At 42.0% G+C, this 24,367-nt stretch overlaps 1 protein-coding gene across 1 annotated transcript in view; it reads left to right on the top strand.

Annotated features, from left to right (window-relative positions):
• eif2ak3 (eukaryotic translation initiation factor 2-alpha kinase 3) overlaps window positions 1–24,001 on the top strand; it is a 31,659-nt gene extending 7,658 nt beyond the window's left edge. Inside the window, exons 2-18 of the mRNA XM_083924941.1 lie at window positions 3,379–3,508; window positions 10,870–11,064; window positions 11,249–11,379; window positions 11,772–12,033; window positions 12,163–12,328; window positions 12,438–12,563; window positions 13,058–13,180; window positions 13,318–13,547; window positions 14,519–14,631; window positions 16,406–16,528; window positions 17,007–17,156; window positions 17,716–18,274; window positions 18,433–18,606; window positions 18,817–18,990; window positions 19,117–19,218; window positions 19,994–20,056; window positions 21,136–24,001. Of these exons, the coding sequence (XP_083781067.1) occupies window positions 3,379–3,508; window positions 10,870–11,064; window positions 11,249–11,379; window positions 11,772–12,033; window positions 12,163–12,328; window positions 12,438–12,563; window positions 13,058–13,180; window positions 13,318–13,547; window positions 14,519–14,631; window positions 16,406–16,528; window positions 17,007–17,156; window positions 17,716–18,274; window positions 18,433–18,606; window positions 18,817–18,990; window positions 19,117–19,218; window positions 19,994–20,056; window positions 21,136–21,318 (3,004 nt within the window). The 3' untranslated portion in view covers window positions 21,319–24,001. The remainder of the gene's footprint in view (window positions 1–3,378; window positions 3,509–10,869; window positions 11,065–11,248; window positions 11,380–11,771; window positions 12,034–12,162; window positions 12,329–12,437; window positions 12,564–13,057; window positions 13,181–13,317; window positions 13,548–14,518; window positions 14,632–16,405; window positions 16,529–17,006; window positions 17,157–17,715; window positions 18,275–18,432; window positions 18,607–18,816; window positions 18,991–19,116; window positions 19,219–19,993; window positions 20,057–21,135) is intronic.
• The last annotated feature ends 366 nt before the right edge of the window (window positions 24,002–24,367 follow it).

Here is a 24,367-nt window from a genome sequence, read left to right as displayed (position 1 = left end):
GTGATGAGCAGAGCAGCGGTGTCTCGGGGCTCAGACGTGGAAAATAAATTGCCTCAAGTTCTAAATGATACAGTTGGGCTGTTTGTTTTGTTTGAGTTGTTTTTATTGTTCGGTTTAGTACTATTTTTATAGCTACTCCCCCTTCCCCTCCTCCACCGCTCATTTTCTCCATTACCATCAAGATATCTAAGTTGTAGAGTTAAATGCCCCCCACCCCCCAACCCCCTTTTCTACTCCATCTTATCCTTTATCTGGAGTACAAAGAGTCCACAAAAGCCTTTGATCTCCCCCTCAGAATGAAATTCCTCTATCTCTCGCTCACCCTTTTTCCATCTTTCAAGTTGAACTCGCTGCTCTCAGCTCAGTGACTTCTTCCTCACTTCCACATTCACAGCATGACTTGGAGGGGGCGGGGCCTGCCGAGCAAAGGCCCCTAAAGCTTCCACCCTCTCAGAGAGCAGACTGCTTAGCAACAACCAATCAGCCTAATATTTTTGGCAGGGTCTCGCAGCCAATCGAGTGGGTTAGAGCTGGCTTTAGCGCTCTGTTTTTATTGGTGGCTGAGAGGAAAAACAATGTTTTTCTTAGTACTCTACACTTCAGTGCTAGTGGCGAGAGCTGATAATGCTGAGAGCAGATTTGGGGAGATCATCTTGGCTTTGATGGGGCTGAAAGACACATGGCTCATTACTGTTTAGTGATCCTATTTGCATTTTAAGGCAAACTTCCAGATCCAGTTGAACTGAAACAACTAGCTGGTCAAGTGCAGGAAGTGTAACTCCCTGTGAATGTGTCAGTAACTACAGTGAAACACAAGAAGAACCTTCCTAAAATTGATTTGCACCCCCCTGAAACAATCAATGTTTTAGTGGTCCTAAGGCTCCAACATCCTCGAACATGCTCTTTCCCCTTCATGACTGACAAGTGTTCGATAGGTGAGATCAATAAGGGATTATAGCTACTCAGTAGCAATTCACCTGCTCAGTCTAAATGATGGATAATACTCAGTTTAGTTGACAACTTTCACAGTGCACGTGAATAAAGATGATGGATGATGGCCATGTTTTTGTTACTATTTTTTCAGTCTGAGCTGTAAAAGTGTAACACTGTTTCTTCCCTCAGCAACTGCTGTCTAGTTGCCCTCGAGGGATGCAGTTAAAACCCCATTGCCCCAGTGGCCAACAGAGGGAAACTTGTTGGGTCCCAGCTGTGTGGATGTAAAGCAGTGGGTGCTCAGAGACGGCGTGTGTTAAATAAAGCTAAAAGCCCTGTTGACAGCATCTCTCCTATACAGATACAAATCAATAGTTAGGAGGTGGCCCCTGCTAGAGCTCAGGACATGAGTGACAGGCAATGCGGCAGAACCTTGAAGAGTTAGGCAAAAGGGTGGGGCTGGATGATCAACATTCATTCAGCTCACTTGTTTTTAGCCTGGAGTTACTAGACGGAAGACAGAAGAACTGTTAACTAATCTTTCTGTGTGGGCACATAAAGAGGAATAAAACTCATTTGGAGAATTTGTGCTTTACGGGGAGAAAAACCCTTCACCAAGTAAATAGTAGAGCTGCAGAGTGAATTGCTAACTAAAATGTAAAAATCCATCACCACAATAATTTAAAAAAATCATTAATCAGAGATAAAGTGCACTGGTGCTATGAGAAATCCCTTGCCCATTCATCATCTAAGGAAACAACCCCCCCTCCCCCGTTGCATATTATTTTTAGCTTCTCACTGTGTCTCTGCCAACAATTTCTCTTGATGAAATATGTGGAAAATATGTTTACTATATTTTGAAATAATGAAATCAGTTTGGAGCAATTGGTGTAATTTTTGCCATTGATGGGTAAATATTTTGCATTTATCGACCACGGTTTTGTTTGTGTTGTGAGGTCTGTGAAAGTGAAATTATACAAGGTTTGGTTGTATTCTTAAGACAACAATATGGTATTTTCTCTGAGTCTGAGCTGTCATCGTGAGCAGTCAAGCCAATATTTGTGAACACAAATTGTCTGCCAATATCAGAGAGCCCAGAAGAAAGCCAAGACTAATCAGCAATGTCACTGAACGAATCCATGCACACTGACTAAAAGACGGTCTTTATGGGCACATGAAACATTTCTTTGAGGTTTTACATGTAAATGAGCTTAATTTTATGGCAGTAATAGCAGTTTTAAGCCCGAGAAAAGCATCCATGTCCAATCCCCCAGTGTACTTTTAACAGTCGCTGTTACCATCTGTTTCAGAGCATCATCAGAGTGTTCTTCCCAAACATGAGGTGCAACAGACTAACATATTTCCTGTCCACTGTTATAAAAATGACGACATAAATAATAATAAAAAATAAATAATTTTAATTGACCACTGTCTGACAACTTTTTCTTGCTTTATTGTGATTTTGAGACAGATCCTAAATTCAGTCCCCCGGTGTTTAAGTGTGCTTTCTCTGCGGGAATCAGTTTTAGACTTCAGAATTGTTTAAAATTGTGAGCAAAAGAAAAATTGTATAAAATGCTGAGTGATTGAGTAAAGCTTATCAATCTAGTTTAACAACAAAGTTAACTGATCTTCAGCTCTTTCATCACAGTCCTTGTAAGCATTTCCGACATATTCAGCAAAGAATCACACACAACTATATGTTTTATAGAAACTTGTTGCTATGTGTGTTCAGGTTTGATAATCCTACTTTTTTTGGGGGGCTTTTATCTTATTTTTTTTCAAAGTTGCTGTCTTTAATGGCCCAGATTCAAATGCATACAGTAAACTCCACCGTGTGGCAAGCAAATAAAAAGCATGCTGTTGCTATTATCAGTGCATTAACGTGTAACAGTTCTGTTTGTGCGAGTGTACTTGCGAGATGGAAGTGGATTTTTTATTGATTTATTTTTCCCAAAATTTGGGGGCATGTGTCGCCCCTTCATGAGTTTATTAGGGGCCTTCTGGGATAACTTTCACCTTATTTTCTGACGCAGTGTCTGGCCTCATGTTTAATCAATATGCCACCCGTACTAGCTGACAGGAGGGGTTTGTCATGGCACAGGTGTGCTGTTGGCTGCAGTTGAAGGTCACCCTGATTGCTATATAAGGTTGAGGACTAGAGAGGGAAAGACAACATCTGCACCAGGCTTATCAGTTCTGCGTCATTTAGTGTCTTGTCTTTGATTTTATTAAACGTAAACCCCCACTGGGAAGAAAAGAATATACTGGTGTATATTTTTAAAATGTAAAAAACATCTTGTCAGGTGCAAGGTAGTCTTATTGGTGCCCAGGGCAGAACACTGAAACAGAAACTGTTTAACCATGCCAATATGTCATGCTGCAATGAGTGTCTACAAAACTTTATCTGGAAAGTGTGCTGAAGTCTTTGTGTTCTGTGTACAGGTCTCTTGTGATCATCAGCACCCTGGATGGGCGGATATCTGCTCTGGATCCTCACAACCAGGGCAGGAAGCAGTGGGACCTAGATGTCGGCTCAGGGTGCCTGGTGTCATCCAGCCTCAGCAAACCTGAGGTAGACCAGCCTTTGCGATATGTTAATGAATGTTAACGGAATAGAAATCCAGATGTATTGTCCTTTTTTGTCCATCATAACAAATAAAGATGATAGTCCATGTATTATCATTTAAAGATCCAGAGATTGGTGGACTAGCACTATAAAGAATCCCTTTCAGTTTAACTGGATCCTGGACTAAACCACAGCCCCTTAAACTGGTTAAACAGACACTTTTCAGCTGATTAAGATCTTCCAATAGATGATGAAGTCAATTTCCACAGTCTTGACATGTCAGTGTGAGATTAAGAATCTGGTCCCATCGGAGTCTTTGCCTCAAAACAAACACTGTCCCTCCTGGCTGTCCCTCCTGGCTGTCTTTCTGTAGACAGTAAGACCAGTAATTGAACTCTGGGCACTTTGAACAGTCAACCAAGGGTTGCTGTTGCTTACATTCATTTCATGTACACACACACACAATGCACACCAGACATACTGTACACCCCCACATAAATCTGAGAGTAGTTGTTTTTGCCTGGAGGATAAGCCTCTTTGTTGACTGTGGTGGTTTACCCATACGATCACAGCAAGACCCCCGTCTGTACATGTATACAAAAGCTTAAACCGCCCACACCGACATGCTGAACGTGAAGTGTAGCCCAGAGTGCTGCTCTCCGACATACATACTGGAGACGTGCTCGTGGTTCACTTTGATGTGGACTCGCTCTGTGTGAGAGTTTTGCCTCAGGGAAAAAGGCTGTGATGCTAACAAGGATCTGGGTGGCTGCTAAAATCAGTTTAATGTTGGTCTGCTGGTGCTGGGGAGGCGGGTTTGAGTCTAATGAACTCTGCGGCAAAAAATCTAGAACCAGTTCATGTAGTTAAACACATTTTGACAGATGGACTTTTTTCAGATAAAAAGTCTGGCCCAATGGCTTCAATATATTTTATAGACTGATTGTTTGGAATCAATTGGTGGTAGGTAACACAGATCACCTCTGGGAAGATTAATATTATTAAAAATGTGTATATGACAGAACAAAACAAGCTGTTTTAGCTGATGTACAACGATCCAAATATAGCAACTTCAGGTTTTCTCACTATAGAAGAATCTCATTCAAGTGTTTGAGCCTCCCATATTAGTGGATGAATTAGTTCTCAAGTATGTGCCATTCAGTCTTTAAAGTCTGCATGTTTTCATTGCAGCTAAACACTACAGCATCTATCTAATTAGCAAACCTACAATTAGCAGGAGGAGACTAATCACTCTAATCAGAAGCTGTAGTGTAGGTTGGAATTAAAAAAAAAAAAAAAACTGTCACACTTGCTTCATGATGGCACGGTGTTGAGAAGTGTTGTGTTTTAAATTTAGAGAACAAGAATTTGTGAAGCTTTTTTCCCTCCGGTCCTCAGAGGTTATGCTGTGGAGAACCCCTAAAGGTTCCTCGAAGCACTGAAAGTTCATAGAGCAGAGACTGAGTGCTTCGTATAGCTTTTCCACTGGATGTATCAGAAAGTAAATTTGACCTTGAATAATAAAGTTGCACCCGGCTATACTGAATTACAAGATATCACACTTGCTATGTGGGAACTGCACATTTGCATGTTGCAGTGGAAGGATAACAGGATTCTCTATGGTCTGATGAAAGTCTTCAACTAACTTATGAATCTCTTTAAAAACTCAAAAACACAATTATTGTCGAGCCCAAAAGCAAGGTTTTTCTTAGTTCACAGAAAATGGACTTCTCAGAGAGGTTTTTTTTTTTCCTAATCTGCTAATTTGACCCCCCCCCCCCCCCTCCCAAAAAAAAAAAGAAAAAACTTTACTGAAATGTGATTGTGATACAGAGGTTGCTTATATGGACACAGTAAAAACAAAATTACATTTCATTGTAAGTAAGTGACAGAAGTGACCCATTTAGTAAGGCCTTAATGTGTTAATAACAAATAGAGTACTGCAGGAATTACTCCTAAAACCGGGAAATGAGTTTGCATATTTGCATTTCCTAAATCATGAAACACCATTGAAATGCAATAGAAAGTATTTCTGTGTTGCTGCTCTTCACAGCTGTTTAATAGTGTTTCTGAGGACACTACATTGTTTCCCTTGCCTTTTACATCTGTGTTGAGTGTATGATACTTCAAGAGTGTCAAGAAATTCAAAGACGGACACATGTAACATCCTCCTGTCATCATGTTGTGACAGAGGATGGTGACTGTGTGTGTTGGACTCCCTCTGTCTGTGTTTTCACCTGTTGGCTTTCATTTGGCTGACGGAGCGGAACGAGGAGAGATGTCTATCAGCTCTGAACCCGGTGACTCGCTGTGACGTCATTTGTTATGGTCCTCAAAGTGTTCGCTTGTGTGTGTGTCTTGTGTGTGTTTTGTTTATGCTCTTGCACTTTATGTAACTTTAAATCTAGACTTGCCCTCCTTAACCTGGGATGCCTGTCTGCTGTGTTTTGTATGTTGCTGGAGGTAAGGGGGGGTGGGGGGGGGCTCTAGCTCTAGCTCCTAAACGCCACCCCCCCCACCCCCGCATGCGCGCCTCCTCAGCACTTAGCAACGTTTCATTGGTGCATCCCGGGTCCCTGAGACACCAGTCTGCTCGGTGATTAGAGGCTAGGGGGGGTCTGCTGCTGTGCCATTGGCTGGCCTCGACACGCCGGGGAGGAAACAGCCAGTCACCTGCTGCATCCTGCGAGTGTGTATTTGTGTGTGCTTTTTTGCTGGGGTTTTTGTAGTGAAATGAGGGACAACAGAGCCACAAACAGCATTGTCTGCAGAAAAAGAAGCCATCACTTCAGAAACCAAGGAGTCGCTCCAGGGTCTCAGTGAAGGGTGTGTGTGTGTGTGTGGGGGGGGGGGGGGGGGGGGGGGTACATGGACTCTGTGCCAACAGTGAGTGAGTCATGCCGGGTGAGGGGAGGGGGGTTGGGGGGGTTAAAGGGATGAAGGGGGTGGGGTGATTAGGGAAGGTGAGGTAATGCCTCAGACCAGAGATGATGTCATAACATAACAGACAATACAGGCATGCGCACTCTCGACGTACACACACAGACACACACACACAGCACACAGCGTGAATGAATGAATGAGGAGAGAACTTGATTGATCACTACACAATGACTAAACGATTGATCGCCATGCTCTGACTAATGTGACAAGAAATAATTCTTCCAGCGTGGCAGAGGAAATGAAAAAAGGCCAGGCGGGCGATATTTTCTGGCAGTAAAGTCGATCATTGTTCGGCCACTCGGATTTTAGTTTGGAAGTGTTTTTTGTGTGTTTTGTTCTGTCCTGCATTATCTCTCTCTCTCTCTCTCTCTCTCTCTCTCTCTCTTCCTCTCTCTCCCTCTCTCCCTCTCTCCCTCTCTCTCCCTCTCTCCCTCTCTCCTCTCTCCCTCTCTCCCTCTCTCTCTCTCTCTCTCTCTCTCTCTCTCTCACTCTCTCACTCTCTCTCACCCCTCTGTTGCCTTTAAGTAGAGCAGTAGCCTTGTGGGCCAACTGTGGCACTAAAGCGGCGGATGAAAGCTGACGCTGTTTGACATGATCGCTGGAGCGTCGGCAGCAACACAGAAAAGGACACTGTCTTCCGAACCCCCCCCCCCCCCCCCCCACACACACACACATACACACACACACACACACACACACACACACCCCACTCCCTCGGATCCTACACCCCAACATTTTGACACGATTAGTGAAAAAAAGGTCTATATAAATGTATTTAATACACTACTAATGGGATGAACTAATAATGATTGTTGTGTAGTGCACAAATGTGTAAAAATGATTAACTAGAATGCTCCAGCAGCCAACAGAAAACTGAATGGCTCTGGTCTCCTGTAGTGGTAATTGTCAGAAAAAGGTACATCCACACATTCAAAAAGAAAAGAGGGCTTGAAGACTTGAATGAGTGAGTCATAAAAAAATAATAGGCATCGGAAATTCATTGCAAAAGAGACACGAGGAGGAAAAACATTTGTGCTGAGCAGCCAGTATTTTATTCATTTAAATATTTTTTTTAATGATAGGCTCTATTGAATCATTTAGTTTATGATTCTCCAAAAGCGTTTTTCTGTTTCTTTTTGTTTTTCAAGAAAAATCTACAACCTAACACAAGACCCTCCAAAATAAAAAAACAAAAGACCAGGGGAACAAAGACCGTATAGAAACAGAAAGGACAAAGACATAAATAACAGTTGATTGTAATCCATACACAGCTCATCAAAGGATACCTTTAATTTGCTTTGATGTTTTTTTTTCCTTTGTATAATCAAGAAAGATATAAGCATCCTTTTCCTCTAACTTTTTTTTTTTTTCTGGAATCTTATGCAGCTACAAATTTGATTGATTTCAATTTCAGTGAAATACATTTTTTTAGCAATAACTAGCAGGCTTTCTGTAAGCTTCATGGCACGAGTACAGTAAGATTAAAATTAGTAAATTTACCCAACAGACATCACGGTTTAGTGGGAAAGATAATATTCTGCAAGTCTGGTGCCGAAGAATTTGCAGCACTTGGATTTGGATTGTAGAAATATTCCCTCATCTTAACCACATGTTCAACAAGAAGTTCAGCATTAAATCTGCATTCACGCGGTGCGGATGGGCAACATAAAATAGATGCATAAAAAATGAATTGTGTGTTTTTAGTCGAGTGTAGAAGTAACATTTCTCCATGTCGAATAATCTTACAGAAGACTTGGATTAAACATTTACTGCAACAGATAGAAATACACTATGCTTGGCACTGGTGGCTCTTAATGATGCTCCCTAGATTATCCAAGTCATCCAATTAGTTTTTGCCAAGTTTCACTATTTAAGAATCATTTTTATTCGCCATGTATGTGCAAACATACAGGAAGGAATTTGACTCCGGATTTGCTAATGTAGCGTTTTGTAGGGCATTGTGGAAGAGCAGTCAGAGCGAGATCAGCGGGATGGAACCATGGGTGTATGTACGTCTGTGGACATGGAGAAGATGGTCAAACGAGCAGCTGAGGGAAGCGGCCCAGGGTAGTTAGGACACTTTTGCTGGATCAGAAATGGATTAAGGCATCAGGAGCAGGATGACTCATCCACAGCTCTGAGAAGCTCCCCTCTGCTGTAAACCTCTTTACACCCCCCTCAGTCATACCAGCACGGTGTGATGTGATGGTCAGATTGTTAACCCCTCCTCCTTTCACTTGCTAAATTTATCCTCATCTTGTCTCCCCCGCCCCCCACCCCCTCTAAAAAAGATGACATCACCTCTGCTATTGGCACTGCTCTCTAGTAAATCATCCTGCCACGCATTTATCCCTCCTGGCATTTTTTTAATCCACCACAAAGTGACTACATTGACATTGAGTCTGATAATAAGGTGATTGACAGATCACAGGTTCGACACCAGCAGCAACCAAGATCACAGGTTCGACACCAGCAGCAACCAAGATCACAGGTTCGACACCCGTCAACAAGACATGAAATCCCTAACTGGTCCAAATATGAGTGTTATGTCATCGAACAGTTAGTTGAAAAGAGTGAGTCACAACTTGGACTTCAAATAAACTCATTAATGATAGTCTTTGTATAACAATGACTGAAGAAAGCAATTGTCCTTACACCCCCTGACGAGCTAAAGCTGTGGAGGTTAAATCAGGATTAGGCTCAGGTTTTTGCAATGATGTCATCCTTTGCTGCCCCCCTACAGTGAGCACCTGATAACGCGCACACACAGGAACACACTGACGTTATCCACGGTTGCACACTTTTACAAAGATCCAGGTTAATTACTTAGGCTCTTAGTTGTGTAATGGTCCCAAGCCTGTGGATTGAGTCCAAGTGTGCGGGGGCTGAAGCTGCTGCTGTGTGGGCGGATGTGTGTCGGTCAGTGTTTTTGTGTGTGAGCGATTGATTGTCTGAGCTGAAAAAGATTTTTCAAACTGTAAAAGATATTCTAGGAGGTTTGTTTTGCCAAGGACAGTGTTGTTCAGCTGTTGTTTTAGTGATGCTGGAGCAGAGTGTTATAATGAAATGATGTAGTTTCTGCGGTAATGGCAACAATACCTCACATACTGTTCTGGGTATTGGGGTTTTGTTCAGAAAACCTTAGTAAGGGGTGTAGAAATGTGGCACAGCAATGTTTATATTGTAATTCTGGGCCTGTTAGTTAGCAAACGTCGGCTAACATTAATGGACTACAGGCCCATCGAGATAAACAAGCAGAGCAGAAAGGAAACATAATATTAAGGGCTAAGTCAAATCAAGGTAAAGTGTCACAGCACAAAGTGAATATTTAATTTGAATTTTATTAGGAATTTAAAGGAACAATAAGTCAAATTAATATTATGAGCACTTAAATTGGCATTAGCACTTAAAGCAATAATAAAAAAACACTTATTTTCAAAGTGGCCATCCCTAAAACCACTGGCAATTCAACATAAAACAAATCAAAGGGGACACAACATTGGCTACCCATCATCAACAAATGGGACACAAAGCATTAGCAATGATTAGCTCCCAGCAATATAACAACAACTTACAGGAAAGGAGTTGGCGTGGCACTTCAGCTTTCCAATGGGATGATGATGATGGGATCATCCCTATGTTCCTAGGGCATGTGTGCCTCTTGATATAAACCTTTTAAGTCATTGGTAAAGGCTTTAAGTGCTGTTCAGACCGCAAAAGAACAAAGCGAGAATGATGTTTCAAATTGTCACCCTGTTAAAAGAATAACTAATTTTTTCAAGTTTTTCAGGAAAAACCAAAAACTTCTCCAAAAGGGAAGCACACTTGACATAGGCCATCATCTTAAAGGGGTTGAATCACATGATCTGATCAATAGGGGTAGGTGATTTTACCATAGGTGGCCGGCATCACGAGGAGATGATTTTAGGCCAAAAATACCCCAATTTTGACAAGAAATGACTTAGATGATTATTTAAACAGTGTGGCGAAATGCAGTTTGAATTGTGACACATCAATGTCAGAAGATAACTGTCTCTGCAACAAATTTAGGGCATACTGCGGAATATAACATCAGTAGACTATAAACTGTGGGGGATTTCAACATTGGCCCTGGGAATGTCGATAAGCTCCCTTTCAAATGAACTATCATGAGACGTCTCTGCAGTTTGATAACTGTTTATGGTGAAGACTTCATATCAGTATCTTGTACTTATTTTAAAGCAAAAACTTTGTCTCTTGGAATTAATAAAGTTCCAACTTCAAGTGCCACAAAAGCTATAAATACTGTACACACCTATGTTATAGAATAACCAAGATGAAAAATCTTGAAGAATACTGGACAAGACATTTGTGTTGTTTTGTGACATTTTAGTAGTCCACACCAACACTTTAAAAAAAACAAAAAAACCTTTTTGTTCCACCAGATGTTCGGCAGTAAGATGGTCATCCCTTCACTGGACGGTGCCTTGTTCCAGTGGAACCGGGACAGGGAGAGTATGGAGGCAGTGCCTTTCAGTGTGGAGTCCCTACTGGATTCGTCTTACCGAATCGGGGAGGACACTGTCCTGGTTGGGGGCAAATCTCTTACTACCTATGGTCTGGGGGCCTACAGTGGCAAGGTCAGTGACATCACTTCGGTTCAAGCTTGTAGTACTCTAATACAGTTTTTTAAAGAAACAAGTTCTATTTTTCCTCTCTTTTACCATGAGAGTAAGTCAAAGAGGTCAACACCAACTTGTTCTCACCACATTAACACAGTATAATAACCCCCTTTGTCATTTCTCCTCATGTCGTCTGCCTCAGCTTCGGTACATATGCTCCGCGGTGGGCTGCCGTCGCTGGGGAGATGAGGAGATGGAGGCAGAAGATGTGCTCCTGCTGCAGAGGACTCAGAAGACTGTGCGAGCCATCAGGCCCCGATCAGGGATGGAGAAGTGAGTTTTATTTAATCAGTCAATCAACCTGTCATCGTCAGTCAGCCAGTCAGCCAATCTGAGTCATGCAGCAGATACTGTATCTTGTGTGGTATTTCAGAAAGGGTCACAGGCACTCCATTGACTTTCTGTCAACATTGTTAACATTAGAACATCTGGCTTTACCACACTGTCCAAATCATTTTAACTATATTTGATCTACTTTCTTATATGTTTCACACTGATTTGCTCTCTGAAAAAAGTATCATAATCTATCTGTTCTTTATGTCAGCGTCCTACCATCTGCCTCTCATAAGGCCCATGGTAAATTAATGTTGCTAATAACGATAATCGGTTAGAAAATTACAACTGAAGTAGTATTTTCATGTGTGTATTATCATTCTTTATGCTAGGTGGAACTTCAGTGTTGGAAACTTTGAGCTGAAGCTTCTTCCTGAGCTGCAACCTGGAATGAACTTCCTGGAAGCAGAAGTTACGAATGGTGACCCCTGGAGGGAGAGCCAGCGTGTCATTAGTGATGAACCAAAAGACAGAGGGCATACGGAGAACCAGCAGAACCAGAATCTGGACCTCGTCATCAAAGTCTCTGTCCCTGATTGGAAAATCATGGCCTTCAGTACCGAGCCTGATGGGCAGCTAGTCTGGGAACGTCAGGTGAGATGTTATAAACTGCTAAAAGCACCATGTTACGGTAGTGTAGTGGTGTTTACACTGAGCATGTTTGCAGTGGTTTATTTGCTTCGTGGGCCTGTCAACTCATTCTGTATCACCTGTGTTGTGTAGTTCTGCACACCCATTGCTTCAGCCTGGCTGGTAGGCGGGGGAAAAGTCACACCAATCGCCCTGTTTGACGACAACGCCTACAGCAACCAGTCGGAAACTGATGAAGAGGAGAACGACGATGATTCGAAGAAGGCCAGTGGAGATGAAGACTCCAGTGTTTACCTGGGTAAATTCATTGCCATTTATGTGACTGTTTTTCAGCCCAGACCCTCTACAGTATATGAGTCACCAGTGAATGTAGTACATGTATAACTCCTTCGCCCTTGGTTTATCAGGGATGTTCCAGGGACAGCTCTACCTGCAGTCCTCAGTGAGGATCAGTGAAAAGTTCCCTTCCAAAGCCATCGGATCAGAAAAGAACATTATTCCACTCCCCACAGTCAAGTGGAAGCCTCTAGTCCGTAAGTCCACATCTCCTTAGTCAATAGGTACTGTGTCTAATCACCAAGGCAACATAGGCTGCTTCCACATTACTACGTTTTTATTCTAAAACAGGTTTTTAAAATAAAAACAACCTCAGTCCACACAAGCGTGGGGAATCTCTGAAAATTAAACAAGCTCAGCAGTGTTTCCAAATGTCTGTTTTAGGGGCTTGGAAACGCCGGAGTAGTATGGACACGGTGCGTGAACGTTTTTAAACAGAAAGGTACTAGTGTGGATGTAACTTTAGCTTGATAGGGAAACCTTTGGGTGAGCAGTGACCAGGTTTTATTATTATTATTGCTTTAAACGCAGAGTGTAATCCTATTTTCAAGAAATATTTGAATCAATTATCTGCTCCCTGTTTTTTTTTCACCCCCCTTAATGTATGATTATCTTGTGATTGCTGTTCCGACTCTTTTGATCCCTCTTTCTACGGAGATCATAGAACTTCTTCATCTTGTCCTTGACACAGATTCCCCATCTCGGACACCAGCCCTGGTCGGATCTGATGAATTTGATAAGTGTCTGAATAATGACAAATTCTCCCATGATGAGTACAGCAACGGAGCTCTATCCATCCTTCAATATCCATATGGTAAGAACCTGTTACTAGACAGAGGACTGTAAAAGACCACAGTTAAATCTCACATACAGAGTGTACAGCAGAGAAAATGAATTAGCTGAGAAAAAAACAAACAAAACCACACTGAGTCCTGCTTTTCCTCTCCGTAGACAACGGCTACTACTTCCCCTACAGCAAGCGTTACCGGGAGAAACGTAACAGTGCTGTAAGCCTGATAAAAGGAAACGGGGTAGGAGCTGAGAGTCGCAGGAGAAAGGACCCCATCCTGTTGCTGCCATGGTGGAAAGAGATCCTCGGCACCATCGTCTTCTGCATCGTCGCCACCACCTACATAGTCCGCAAATTCTTCCACCCTCCCGCCCCGGTGGCATATGTGAGGGTAAGACCACAGACCGCCTGTAGCAAGAATACCACACTGACAGTGACTGCTGGTGCTTAGTCTTGTCACATGTTAATGTTTGACACTATATGCCACTTCTGGAACCAGTACACAGGATTAAAAAACAGAATTCACATATGAGACGAGTCATCTTGATTGTGACTTTGATTCAGTATGGCTGGAGGCTTCATTTCAGTTTGTCAAAATTGGCCCCATCAGGAAATACTTCCCGAAAAATGTCCCTGACAAGCTTTATTGTCACATCCATGTTCGTGGATGTGAACACTTCCTTTAACATAATTGCTTTTTATAGGAATGTCAAAGAAGAGGTTTTTATACATTTTCTTGGTAAGATAAGATATGCGTTATTACCCTTGGAGGGAAATTTGTCTTTGACTCCAGTGCTGTCACATAAGAGTGATCTGCTTTTTTTTTTTTAGAAAAAATACAGAGCATGCCACAGGAATGAACTAGACATGTCCCGATGCCATTTTTTACTGATTCCAATATAATGTACTGATCAAATACCACTGATTTAAAAAAAAAAATAAATAAAATTTAAAAAATAATATATATATCTATATTTATTTATTTATTTTCTAACCGCTGTATACTGCTAACATGTATGGATGTGATATGGCTGCTATATAGCCTGGCTCATGTACATACATCACATACAACAAATGCATATAGAGAATGAATACCATAAAACTTTATTTTATTATAAAGTTTGACAGTCAGTCATAACGGAAAAAGAACATAAATAAACTGCTTTAAACTAGTTGTATGCTAAATTATGTGGTTTTGGACTCTCCGTTAAGGATACCAGCATTTTAGGCAGTGTTGGAGGCATTTTCAATACTGGTATCCGTTTCAGTACATCTCTAAAATTAACTTTTTTACATCCATAATTATATAACAATTCTAATTAACTCAATGTGTCTTTGCTGTCCTCCTTCTGTCCCTCAAAGCAACGGAAAGAGTCGGAGACACAGTGCCAGACAGACTGCAAGTTTGACCTTGAGATTGTGGAATCCAAAGAGCCCGTTGCTATGGAGACCCGTTCCAGCGAATATGTGTCCAGGTACATCATAACCCTGTGTGATGTAGAAAGAAATCATTTTTGTCATGACTCAGGAGAACTTGACAAAAACACTACTCCTGTGCCCAGATCTGTTTCTACCACACTTGAAAGTTACACTGCTAGTCTCACTCTTTCAAGGTGTAACTACAGATTCGGCACTGTTACCATGGTGACCACTGGTCTTCCAGCCTGCCTGCTTTGATAGGACAAGGCTGAGATGGGAGATACGAGTCGTAGTAGTGCATGATTGGATAACTCAGCTGTTTGCCATCAAATGAAAATGACCTTGGCCCCCGCGGACCCCACCCTACCCAACAGCATCTGCCACAGGATCAGAGTGTCACTTTACATCACTGTCAGCACATTGCCAGAAGTTTTTTTTGTTATTTTGGACACCCCAGATATGATCAGTAGCCATAATTTATAGGCTGTCACTGACCCCCTGTGCTGTGATCGATGGAGTTTGCATGTTTACATTCTTTAGCTGAATAATGTGACTTTACACCCCCCCCCCCAAAAAAAGGCAAGCAAGTATCTGATTAAACAGTTTTTTTTCTCCTGTTGTCATCACTTGCACATTCCCTTCTTTTGATCCACCTCAAAATGACAAATACCCACCCTCCCCTTTCCTTTAAAGCTGCTGCTGCAATCCATGCAAATTGCTTTTGCCAAAGAAGTTTCCCTAAATAACACTGGTGGTGGCTGTTGCAGCAGCTGAGGCCGGCATGAGTCAGGATCATTAGCAGGAAGATAGAGATCAGGAATCAAGGCCTGAATCACATTCCCTAATAAGACAGCCTTCAATCCCCAGAGGAGCATGAGAAGGGATGCTTTAAGGGGGTGTAGAGCAGTGGTTCCCAAGCCTTTTTAGACCCCTAACATAACATGCATACTGTATATGCACTTTTTTAACAGAGATATATTAGATAGATACCGTATATATATTTTTTATACATATACATAATAGATATTTAGATATATAATATAGGTCTGTGTTTGTTTTGAAATTTAACCAAATAAATTTTGCAGATTTTATTTTATTTTTCATGTTTTTTTATGTGGTGAAACATTTTGTAAACGCACAAAAATGATTGAAGCTGAAGTAAGATTTTTCATTGTTTTTAACTTTTTTTTTTTTTTTTTAATGATGATTTTGTTTTTTATCTATTAATTATCTATTAACCATAGATATACAACTGAAAAAAAATAGAATAAGAAACATTTAGCAAAAATTGTGAATGTGATTTGTTTGAAAAAAGAAAGCACAATAAATTAACAATGATCTGAGCCGTCCTCCGGGCACCCTAGTGGTGTAGAACCATTGATGTAGACGATAGTTAATAGATGCAGAGTTTGGTGGTCTCTAACTATGAAGGAAACTAAATTATTTTAATTAAGTCTATGTAGATTAACAATAAACTTAAAAATTATAATTTGTGAATGATTAAAAAATGTGTATTTGCTGTTATTCATCATACGGACCTCTAGTGTTTTTCTGTCAGCACAACATTAGTTTGAAATCATGAGACTGTTTAGCTGTAAGTTGACCTGTCAGCACAGTAGCCACAGCCAGCCTTGACAGGGATTTGCCTGGTACTAATTCCTTCCCTGGTAATCACCTTTTACACCTCAATCAGCCTCCTTGACCACAGTGAAATGCTGATTCCAGGTCTTTGAAATTGTCAGGGATGTAGTCACACACAGCTCATTTCTACCACTGAGAAAAGAATAAGGCTTCTTTGCAAAATGACAACCAAAGTGTCTTCTCCCCCAGGTACCTGACTGACTTTGAACCGGTGCAGTGCCTTGGCCGCGGGGGTTTTGGGGTTGTCTTTGAAGCCAGAAACAAAGTGGATGACTGCAACTATGCCATCAAAAGAATCCGTCTGCCCAACAGGTACTGGCACCTCTCACTGGACAAACAACAGACTTCCTTTGCTGGAGGCTATTAGTTCTTCCTTTATCTCTGTTTTCTTTAAAGCTGTTAGATGGAGTTATGTAATCTACTTGTCTAAACACAGAAAGTATATTTATTTATTTATTTATACTGACAAGCATTATTTTTATGCCCAGTGTTGTTGTTTTTTTAACTCTTATTGAGCCTTTGCTGTATCAAGATTTGGCTTACGTGAATGTAATTACAGTCAGTCCATGTAATGGAACTTCCCAATATTTTTGTTATTACTGCTTTATGTCAATAGTGTATTAAATGTGTGACCAAGAACACAAAACAGAAAATCAGTATCAATAACAGTCGTCTTATTAGGAATTGAAATAATTTGTGACATGAGATCCTGACCTAACTTCTGAAAAAAGTGGAAGTGGCTTTTCCTGAATTTGAACTGAATCCTGAGGCTTGCTTTTACGTCACACAGAGAGCTGGCCCGTGAGAAGGTGATGCGTGAGGTGAAGGCCCTGGCCAAGCTTGAGCATCCGGGGATTATCCGCTACTTCAACGCCTGGCAGGAGAGCCCCCCTGAGGGCTGGCAAGAGGAGATGGACCAGAGGTGGCTGAAAGACGCCAGGTGAGTCAGTGTTTTTTAAACCTGTTATCCTTTACAGCTTTGCAGGTCGAGCGTGTCCAGGAACACTGCCGGTGATCTGTGTTCCGGGGATGGCACCCATGCAAAGAAAGATGTAATCCTCCGCTCAGGAGGAGGGAATTGTGGCATTTCTGACACTTATTACTTCACAGACTTTACATCACTTGGCTCACTTCACTGGCTGATTAAGACAGATTTTTAAATGCCAGTGGATGGAAACAGCATCTTCCCACAAACACGTTTGCAGCAATTACTTAAAGTCTGATTTATTTAACCCTTTATCCATTTAGTTTACTGTAATTTACAGATAACCAAGCAGGGACTTAAAAATTCTCATCCTCTTCCTCTGAGGCACCATCTAGTAAGTTGGTGCACAGTAAATGCTGCACTAAAGAAAAGAAACTATTTTGTTAACTCTTTTGTCATAACTAATTTATTGTAAATTTGCACAGTTATTTTGTTTGGTTACTTGTAATATTGATATAGTAGTTATTTGATTACAGTAAGCCTGGCAGCAACAACCCTCCTTTCTCTCTTTCAGTACCACAGACTGGCCAATGAGCTTCCTCGACCACATGGAGGCGCTGTCAGTCAAAGTTCCAGTGTCCAGCTCAGTGTCTCCTGTCTCTGGGCCTGGAGGAGACGTCATGGAGTCCTCTGTCGATGCACAGGCTCTGCTCTCGAGCAGTGCCGGCAGTGCTGTGGCTTTTGGTGTTGACGACGGAGACCTGTCCTTCCACCCGCTGCTGGGCCACGACAGCCTGATGTCTGAGAGGGACAGTCAGGCCGACCACGACGCTTCAGACACCCCCCACTCCTTCGAGCTCTGTCCTCCACGCGGCCCCAGTGACTGCACCTCTTCTTCCTTTGACATCGTGTTCGAGGATTCGGGCTGCGACCGGGATGCAGACGCAGACACGGACTCAACTTCTAGTGCAGCCAGTCCAAGCACACTGACAGAGAAGAACAGCTCGTCTTCCTTGCACACAAGACAACAGGAATCCGTCCCGCCCTCCTCTTCCTCTCCCCCGCGGCCAACCTCACTTACCCTGGCTCTCCCCACAACTCCTCCAACCCAGCGTGTCCAGCCTTCTCCCAAGGTCAGTTTTTTTCGAGTTTTAAAGATACTTTTGGATACCGGCTGGTATAGACATTTGTTGTGTAAGTTCTGATTGACTGACAACCCACACTCCCCCTTTATTATCGTTTCTCTTAAATGAAATATTGATGCACTGAAACCTTCTTCTCCCGTCTCCAGGTGTACCTGTACATCCAGATGCAGCTCTGTCGGAAGGAGAACCTGAAGGACTGGATGGCTCAGCGCTGCCTCCCGGAGCAGAGGGAGCACAACCAGTGTCTAGATATCTTCGTCCAGATTGCAGAGGCCGTTGACTTCCTGCACAGCAAGGGGCTCATGCACAGGGACCTGAAGGTGAACTCACACACTACACACTCTCCACTAAACAGGCAAAAGTGTATGTATTAAAGCAGTAAGACAAAGTCATCCCTCCATTTTATGTGAATGTAAAAGAAATGATCATTATGTAAATGAAGTTGAATATTAGCTGATGGTGTCAACTGGTTCATGCATTATTAACGCTCTCTGGCTTCATGTGTTAACCTGTCACCATCTGTCCTCCAGCCTTCCAATATCTTTTTCACTATGGATGACGTGGTGAAGGTGGGAGACTTTGGCCTGGTGACGGCTATGGACCAGGAGGAGGATGAGGACGAGCCGAGCGCCCTAACGCCCGCCCCGCTCCTGACCCGACACACAGGCCAGGTCGGCACCAAGCTCTACATGAGCCCAGAGCAGGTGAGCAGATGCATGGAGCAGTCATAGTTGAAGATATGATACATTGCAGAAATGTTTTTTCATTTCTTTTGGTAAGTATGTAAGGTTGGTCTTTATATCTCCATCCTTTCCTTTTTGTCCTGGCAGCTCTCTGGGAACTCGTACTCTCACAAAGTGGACATCTACTCACTGGGTCTGATCCTTTTTGAGCTGCTGTATCCTTTCAGGACCCAGATGGAGAGAGTGAGGGTGAGTCAGCAAACACATGGGCACAAAAATCGTCTTCATTTGACTTCATTTTCTCTCATTTTATTCAATTCCCCAAAGGGTTGTATTACAGCAATACATTACCCTTTAACTCTGCTTTTAGAACTGCCAAGCACATGCTCATTATACTCAATTTAGACATATTTTTCTATATTTACACTTCCCTGTATAATACACATCTACAAATTGGTTTGTGAAGCATTAAATATGTAAAAAGAAAACATCAGTTAAGACAAAAGGCTATGCAAGTGAAGCAAAACACATCAAAGGGAGGTTTGGAGTGACTATAAATTCATTAAACAAAGGCAAGAATATACAAGTGTGTTTTTAGAATACATCCCTGTTGTAAGCAATGTTTGCCCAAACTGAACCATTTAAAATTGAGAAGCAATTAAAATGTTCAGATCACTTCCAAAACCGACAGGTCACCGGCAACGTAGAGACAATTAAAATGATTTCTGGCTTCAGTAAGAATCCCCACTGCTGCTATTTGTTTAAGCTAAAGGAGAGAGAGATTTCCTAATGAGGCAATGTATCTCTCTGCCTGCTCTTTTTATCCAGTTAATTATTCTTTTTTTGCATGAATCTCTGTTGGGGGAAACACATAATCATCTGAATGATCACTGTTGTCGATGTAAATGTTAGATCATCTTTGCCCTGGTGTGCGATCAACCGGGGCTTCTTTGTCTCAGTAACAAAGGGCTTGATTAGCCACTAGCGCAGCTCCACTCACAGGTGTTTACATCCTTTCTTCCAGACACTGACAGAGGTGAGAGCACTGCGCTTCCCAGAGGTTTTCTCCAAAAACAACGTTCAGGAGGTGAGTGGCCGTCTGCTGCTACCTAGTGGCTGTAAACACTAACTACATCTGAACCAAGAAAAACTGGCTTTGTTTATCCTGAGAACAAGGGATAGTTAATGAACAAAGTGGGACATGTCAGAGCTGTGAGAGTTCATTCTCATTGTGTAGTCTGTCACAGGATTAAACGAGCTGTCCGCACCAACATTATCCCCTTGGTGAGTCAGATTTGCTCATTTGATCCAATTAGGGGGTGTAGTTGGATTATTGTGCTCTCAGTTCGACAGGATATAAAGTTAAATATGCACACATTTTCATATTATACACTAAAATGTAATGATTATTATTATTATCTGAGATAGTTGTTTCTGTATGTTTTGTAAATCTAATCTGGATCCATAATACCATTAAATCAAATGATCCATTATGTCCAAATAATCCATTAAATATGTTCTGTACTACCACACCAGGACCCAATACTGGCCTACTGTTAGTGTAGTGGGGTCGGTCGCATCACCTTGTTTACCTGTTGTTTACTCTGTAATGAGATTAACATAATCCCATAGCATAATCTGTGGTTCTCCAACACGGCAAATCCCCTCACCCTGCTACCCCACTTTACTAGTATTGTACTTTTCTATTCTAAGAGGTGTGTGTGTGTGTGTGTGTGTGTGTGTGTGTGTGTGTGTGTGTGTGTGTGTGTGTGTGTGTGTGTGTGTGTGTGTGTGTGTGTGTGTGTGTGTGTGTGTGTGTGTGTGTGTGTGTGTGTGTGTGTGTGTGTGTGTGTGTGTGTGTGTGTGTGTGTGTGTGTGTGTGTGTGTGTGTGTGTGTGTGTGTGTGTGTGTGTGTGTGTGTGTGTGTGTGTGTGTGTGTGTGTGTGTGTGTGTGTGTGTGTGTGTGTGTGTGTGTGTGTGTGTGTGTGTGTACTATTTCATTATGAGTTGTGTATGTAAATTACAATTTCTACAGGTTCTGCTGTGTTATACAAACTTTAAATAAAGCAAATCACTTGCACTAATGGATTATGTGTTTAGCATTACTGTAGCATGACACAGTTCTGAAAGACATCACTGTACTGTGTTTTCTCTGTGTGTGTGTAGCTGAGTATGGTGCGCAGCATGCTGTCGTGGAGCCCCAGCGAACGTCCTGAGGCGGCTGAGATCACAGGGACTCCCCTCTTCCAGGAGCTGGAGCTGCCATGCCGACTGGCCATGAGGCAGCGCTCCCGCACCTACAGCGCCTCGTCCATGGGCCGCCCCTCACGCCAGACATCAACTACCTGAAAGTCCCACGACGCAATATAACAAATAATCCCCGTCCCACGATACCCCCTTTCCCTTTCATCCCCCTGCTGGTCTGCAGCCCGAGAGAAACACCTCAGCCCCCTGCCATCATAAACTGCCTCAGACTTTAAATGCCACAAATGTGCAAGAATTTATCTTGAGCAGAGAGACAGAGTCCTGAACAGTTATTCTGCTTGGCAAATACACACGCCGTTACATATTCACACACCATTATGCTGCCCATTTTCCCAATTTTAATTGCACTTCCAAGTGAAAGAATATTTTAAAAGCAACAGCCCTTCTGTAATGTTCATGGCCAGACTTGGCTCAAGTGGTACAAGCAAATATTTCTTAGTGGTTATTTTAAATAGCTCTAAGTACCAGATGGGCAGTTTGTTCTGCAGCCAGTCTGCTCAGTGGCGTGTAAGCTATAATCTACAGAACATTATGACTAATTGATCTTATATTGTTTACCTGTAAAAAACAAGTGGCATTCTCCACAACTCGGACATGGCAAACTCAATCATCTGTTACTCTTGAGATAATTGACAGACATGCTAAGAGCTATTTTACATATGATGTAATCCCGGTCTGGTCACAACACGCTGCTTGCTCCCAACATTCAGCCAGTGTTCACGCACCCATACTACACCTCAGGTATCAAAACCAAGAGGACACTCCAAAGGGGCCTTTGATGCTTGATCATCCTATCTCCTAGTGACCAGTACTGATCACTGGTACGAGCACCAACTGGTGTTCTGACACCCAATATGCCTGATTTGGGAGACCAAAAAAGACCATCTTTTTTCCTATGTGTTTTTTTAATAAGAGAAGGTGATGTATTGCGTAAAGAAGAGTTTATGGATCCAGATATGTTTTGCCTTTAGAAAGGGGCCTACGGCCTCCGCTGAATGAATGCTGAGTCTCTGGCGCCTGTCTTTTTTGCATGTTCTTGATAGGAAAGTGAAGGGGTGAGTGTAAGTCTGTTATCTTAAAGCCAATACTTGGAAGCAGTTTTTCTGTGTGTAAATTTACACAATGACTCTGAGGTGCTCAATCATTTTTCCAACACCTCCTCTTTGCTCTTTGTACATAAACAAAGGGAAAATCTGTTTATATCTTTTTGTTTGTTAATTCAGATCCTGTACATACTGTAAGGCGCCATTGCTTGTAAATGGCTTTTTGATGAGGCAACTGTAAGATAGTGTGATATACTGTTTGAAGGAGAACAAAGAGGAGATGATCTCTGCCATTAATGGATAGCTGAATGTTACAGTGTGACCTCCATAGACAGATGATGGTGGTCACCTCGTCTAGCTGTTTGAAATTATTCTCAGTGTTTGTTTTCACATGTGCGGGGTACCAAGTGGAAGGGGTCTGCCCCGCTTTAAGCACCAGAGCAGAACATGTCGGACCAGAGTGCCATTTGAAAGTCAGTTGAGTGTACTTTTCTGTAACTGATAACTAACCTCACACTTTTTTGGAACTGTGATACCGTGCTCCAACCCCATCCAGCTGGTGTTCCCGTCGAAGCACGACAAATACTGAGGTCTGCAGCCCTCCCATGATGAAGAAAAGATAGCATTTAGTCGGGAAGATTATTCCGTTTTATCCCCTCTGCATTGTCTACTGGGGAACCTGGACCTGATGTTGGTCATGTGATCCACATGAGCATTGTTTTATGTACATAAGAAGTGCTGGTCACATGACCCGTCTGTAACTTCACATACACAAACTGCTAATTGTAATGTGCTTTCAATGATTGTACTTTTCTAAAGATCTTCTCTTTTCTTTTTCTTTTAAATAAGCGCAGTCTTTTGATTATTCTGCAGGGTTTTTTGATTACTGTAAAGTCTTGACTGTGTCCCATACAGGAAGTTTAACTGATGTTCCTTTCATCCATCCACTCAGCCCACTGGAGATGAGTCATTCTTGTTGTAAAATCATCAGTTCTCTCTTCAGAGTTTAAAACAGACTGTACTCCCACCATGATAAGGGTGGGAACTGGTTCAGACAAAAGTTGCTTTGCGAATGATGGTATGTGGGTACTGTTACTTAAGTGTTGACAATGTAACACCCTTTGTAGAATTATTGTTTGATATTTCAAAAGAATGAAATAATGGAACCAGGATAAATCCTTCTCTCCAACAAAATCAGATGAATGATTTTTTTCCCCATCCATCTTATAGAAGTCCATTCCTTTTGTGGAGGATTTACAACAGGAAAAAAGGAAACTTTCACAACAGAAATAACCTGCAGTGAATAGCTCAACACAGCGTTATTGAAGATAGTGTATTAGCTGAGGTTTTCTTTTCACTCAAACCAAGAAAACCGGATTACACTGTAGGTTTTTCATGCTTTGTTGCGTTGTGTTTACTGTATGCCCCTTCCACTCCTGTCGTCCAGGTAGTTTTTCCTGAGGACAGCTCAGTTGAATAATCAGACCTGCCCCCATGCACCCGTCTCTGATGCCTCTTTCTGGATATGTAATTGCCTGTTTTTGTGCACAAAAACTCCATTCTCTGTCCATGTTGAATTGTAAATATGTTCATTTGCTTTATTTATGTTTTGATGCCGTGATCAATCCTTTTTGGGTTGGTGTTACTATGAATGCGCTTCAGGCGATGGAGCGCGTTGGAATATGATGACTTCTTACGAGTCTAAATTTAATAAACCGTTCTATACCGTTTGTACAGTTTTGTGTCCTTGGTGTGCAGTCTGTGGGTTGGTGTTGGGCAGTTGGATCATTTTTACATTCATCACATGACCATTATCAGGCAAACAACCACCAAAGTTCAGACTTCCATAAAAATACAAACACCCGTTCTATATTTATGTCAAGCTGTCTATCCAGCTCACAGAAACACCGTACTTTAATACACAATTACATAACCCACTTAGTCAGTTTGTCAATTTTACAAATGCTGACACTGAATCAAAAAATAAACAACACATTTGCAGTGATGACCTAATGAAAACTAGAGTCCATCTTGTGATGGCATCACACCAACCGTGAAGTCAGATCGGTGCCATTTGCTTGGATCACACC

This window comes from Echiichthys vipera (genome assembly GCF_963691815.1).
Source record: "Echiichthys vipera genome assembly, chromosome: 12".
NCBI classification, from domain to species: Eukaryota; Metazoa; Chordata; class Actinopteri; order Perciformes; family Trachinidae; genus Echiichthys; species Echiichthys vipera.
The sequence above is the reverse complement of the archived record's forward strand: the minus strand, read 5'-3'. Positions and strand labels throughout refer to the sequence as shown.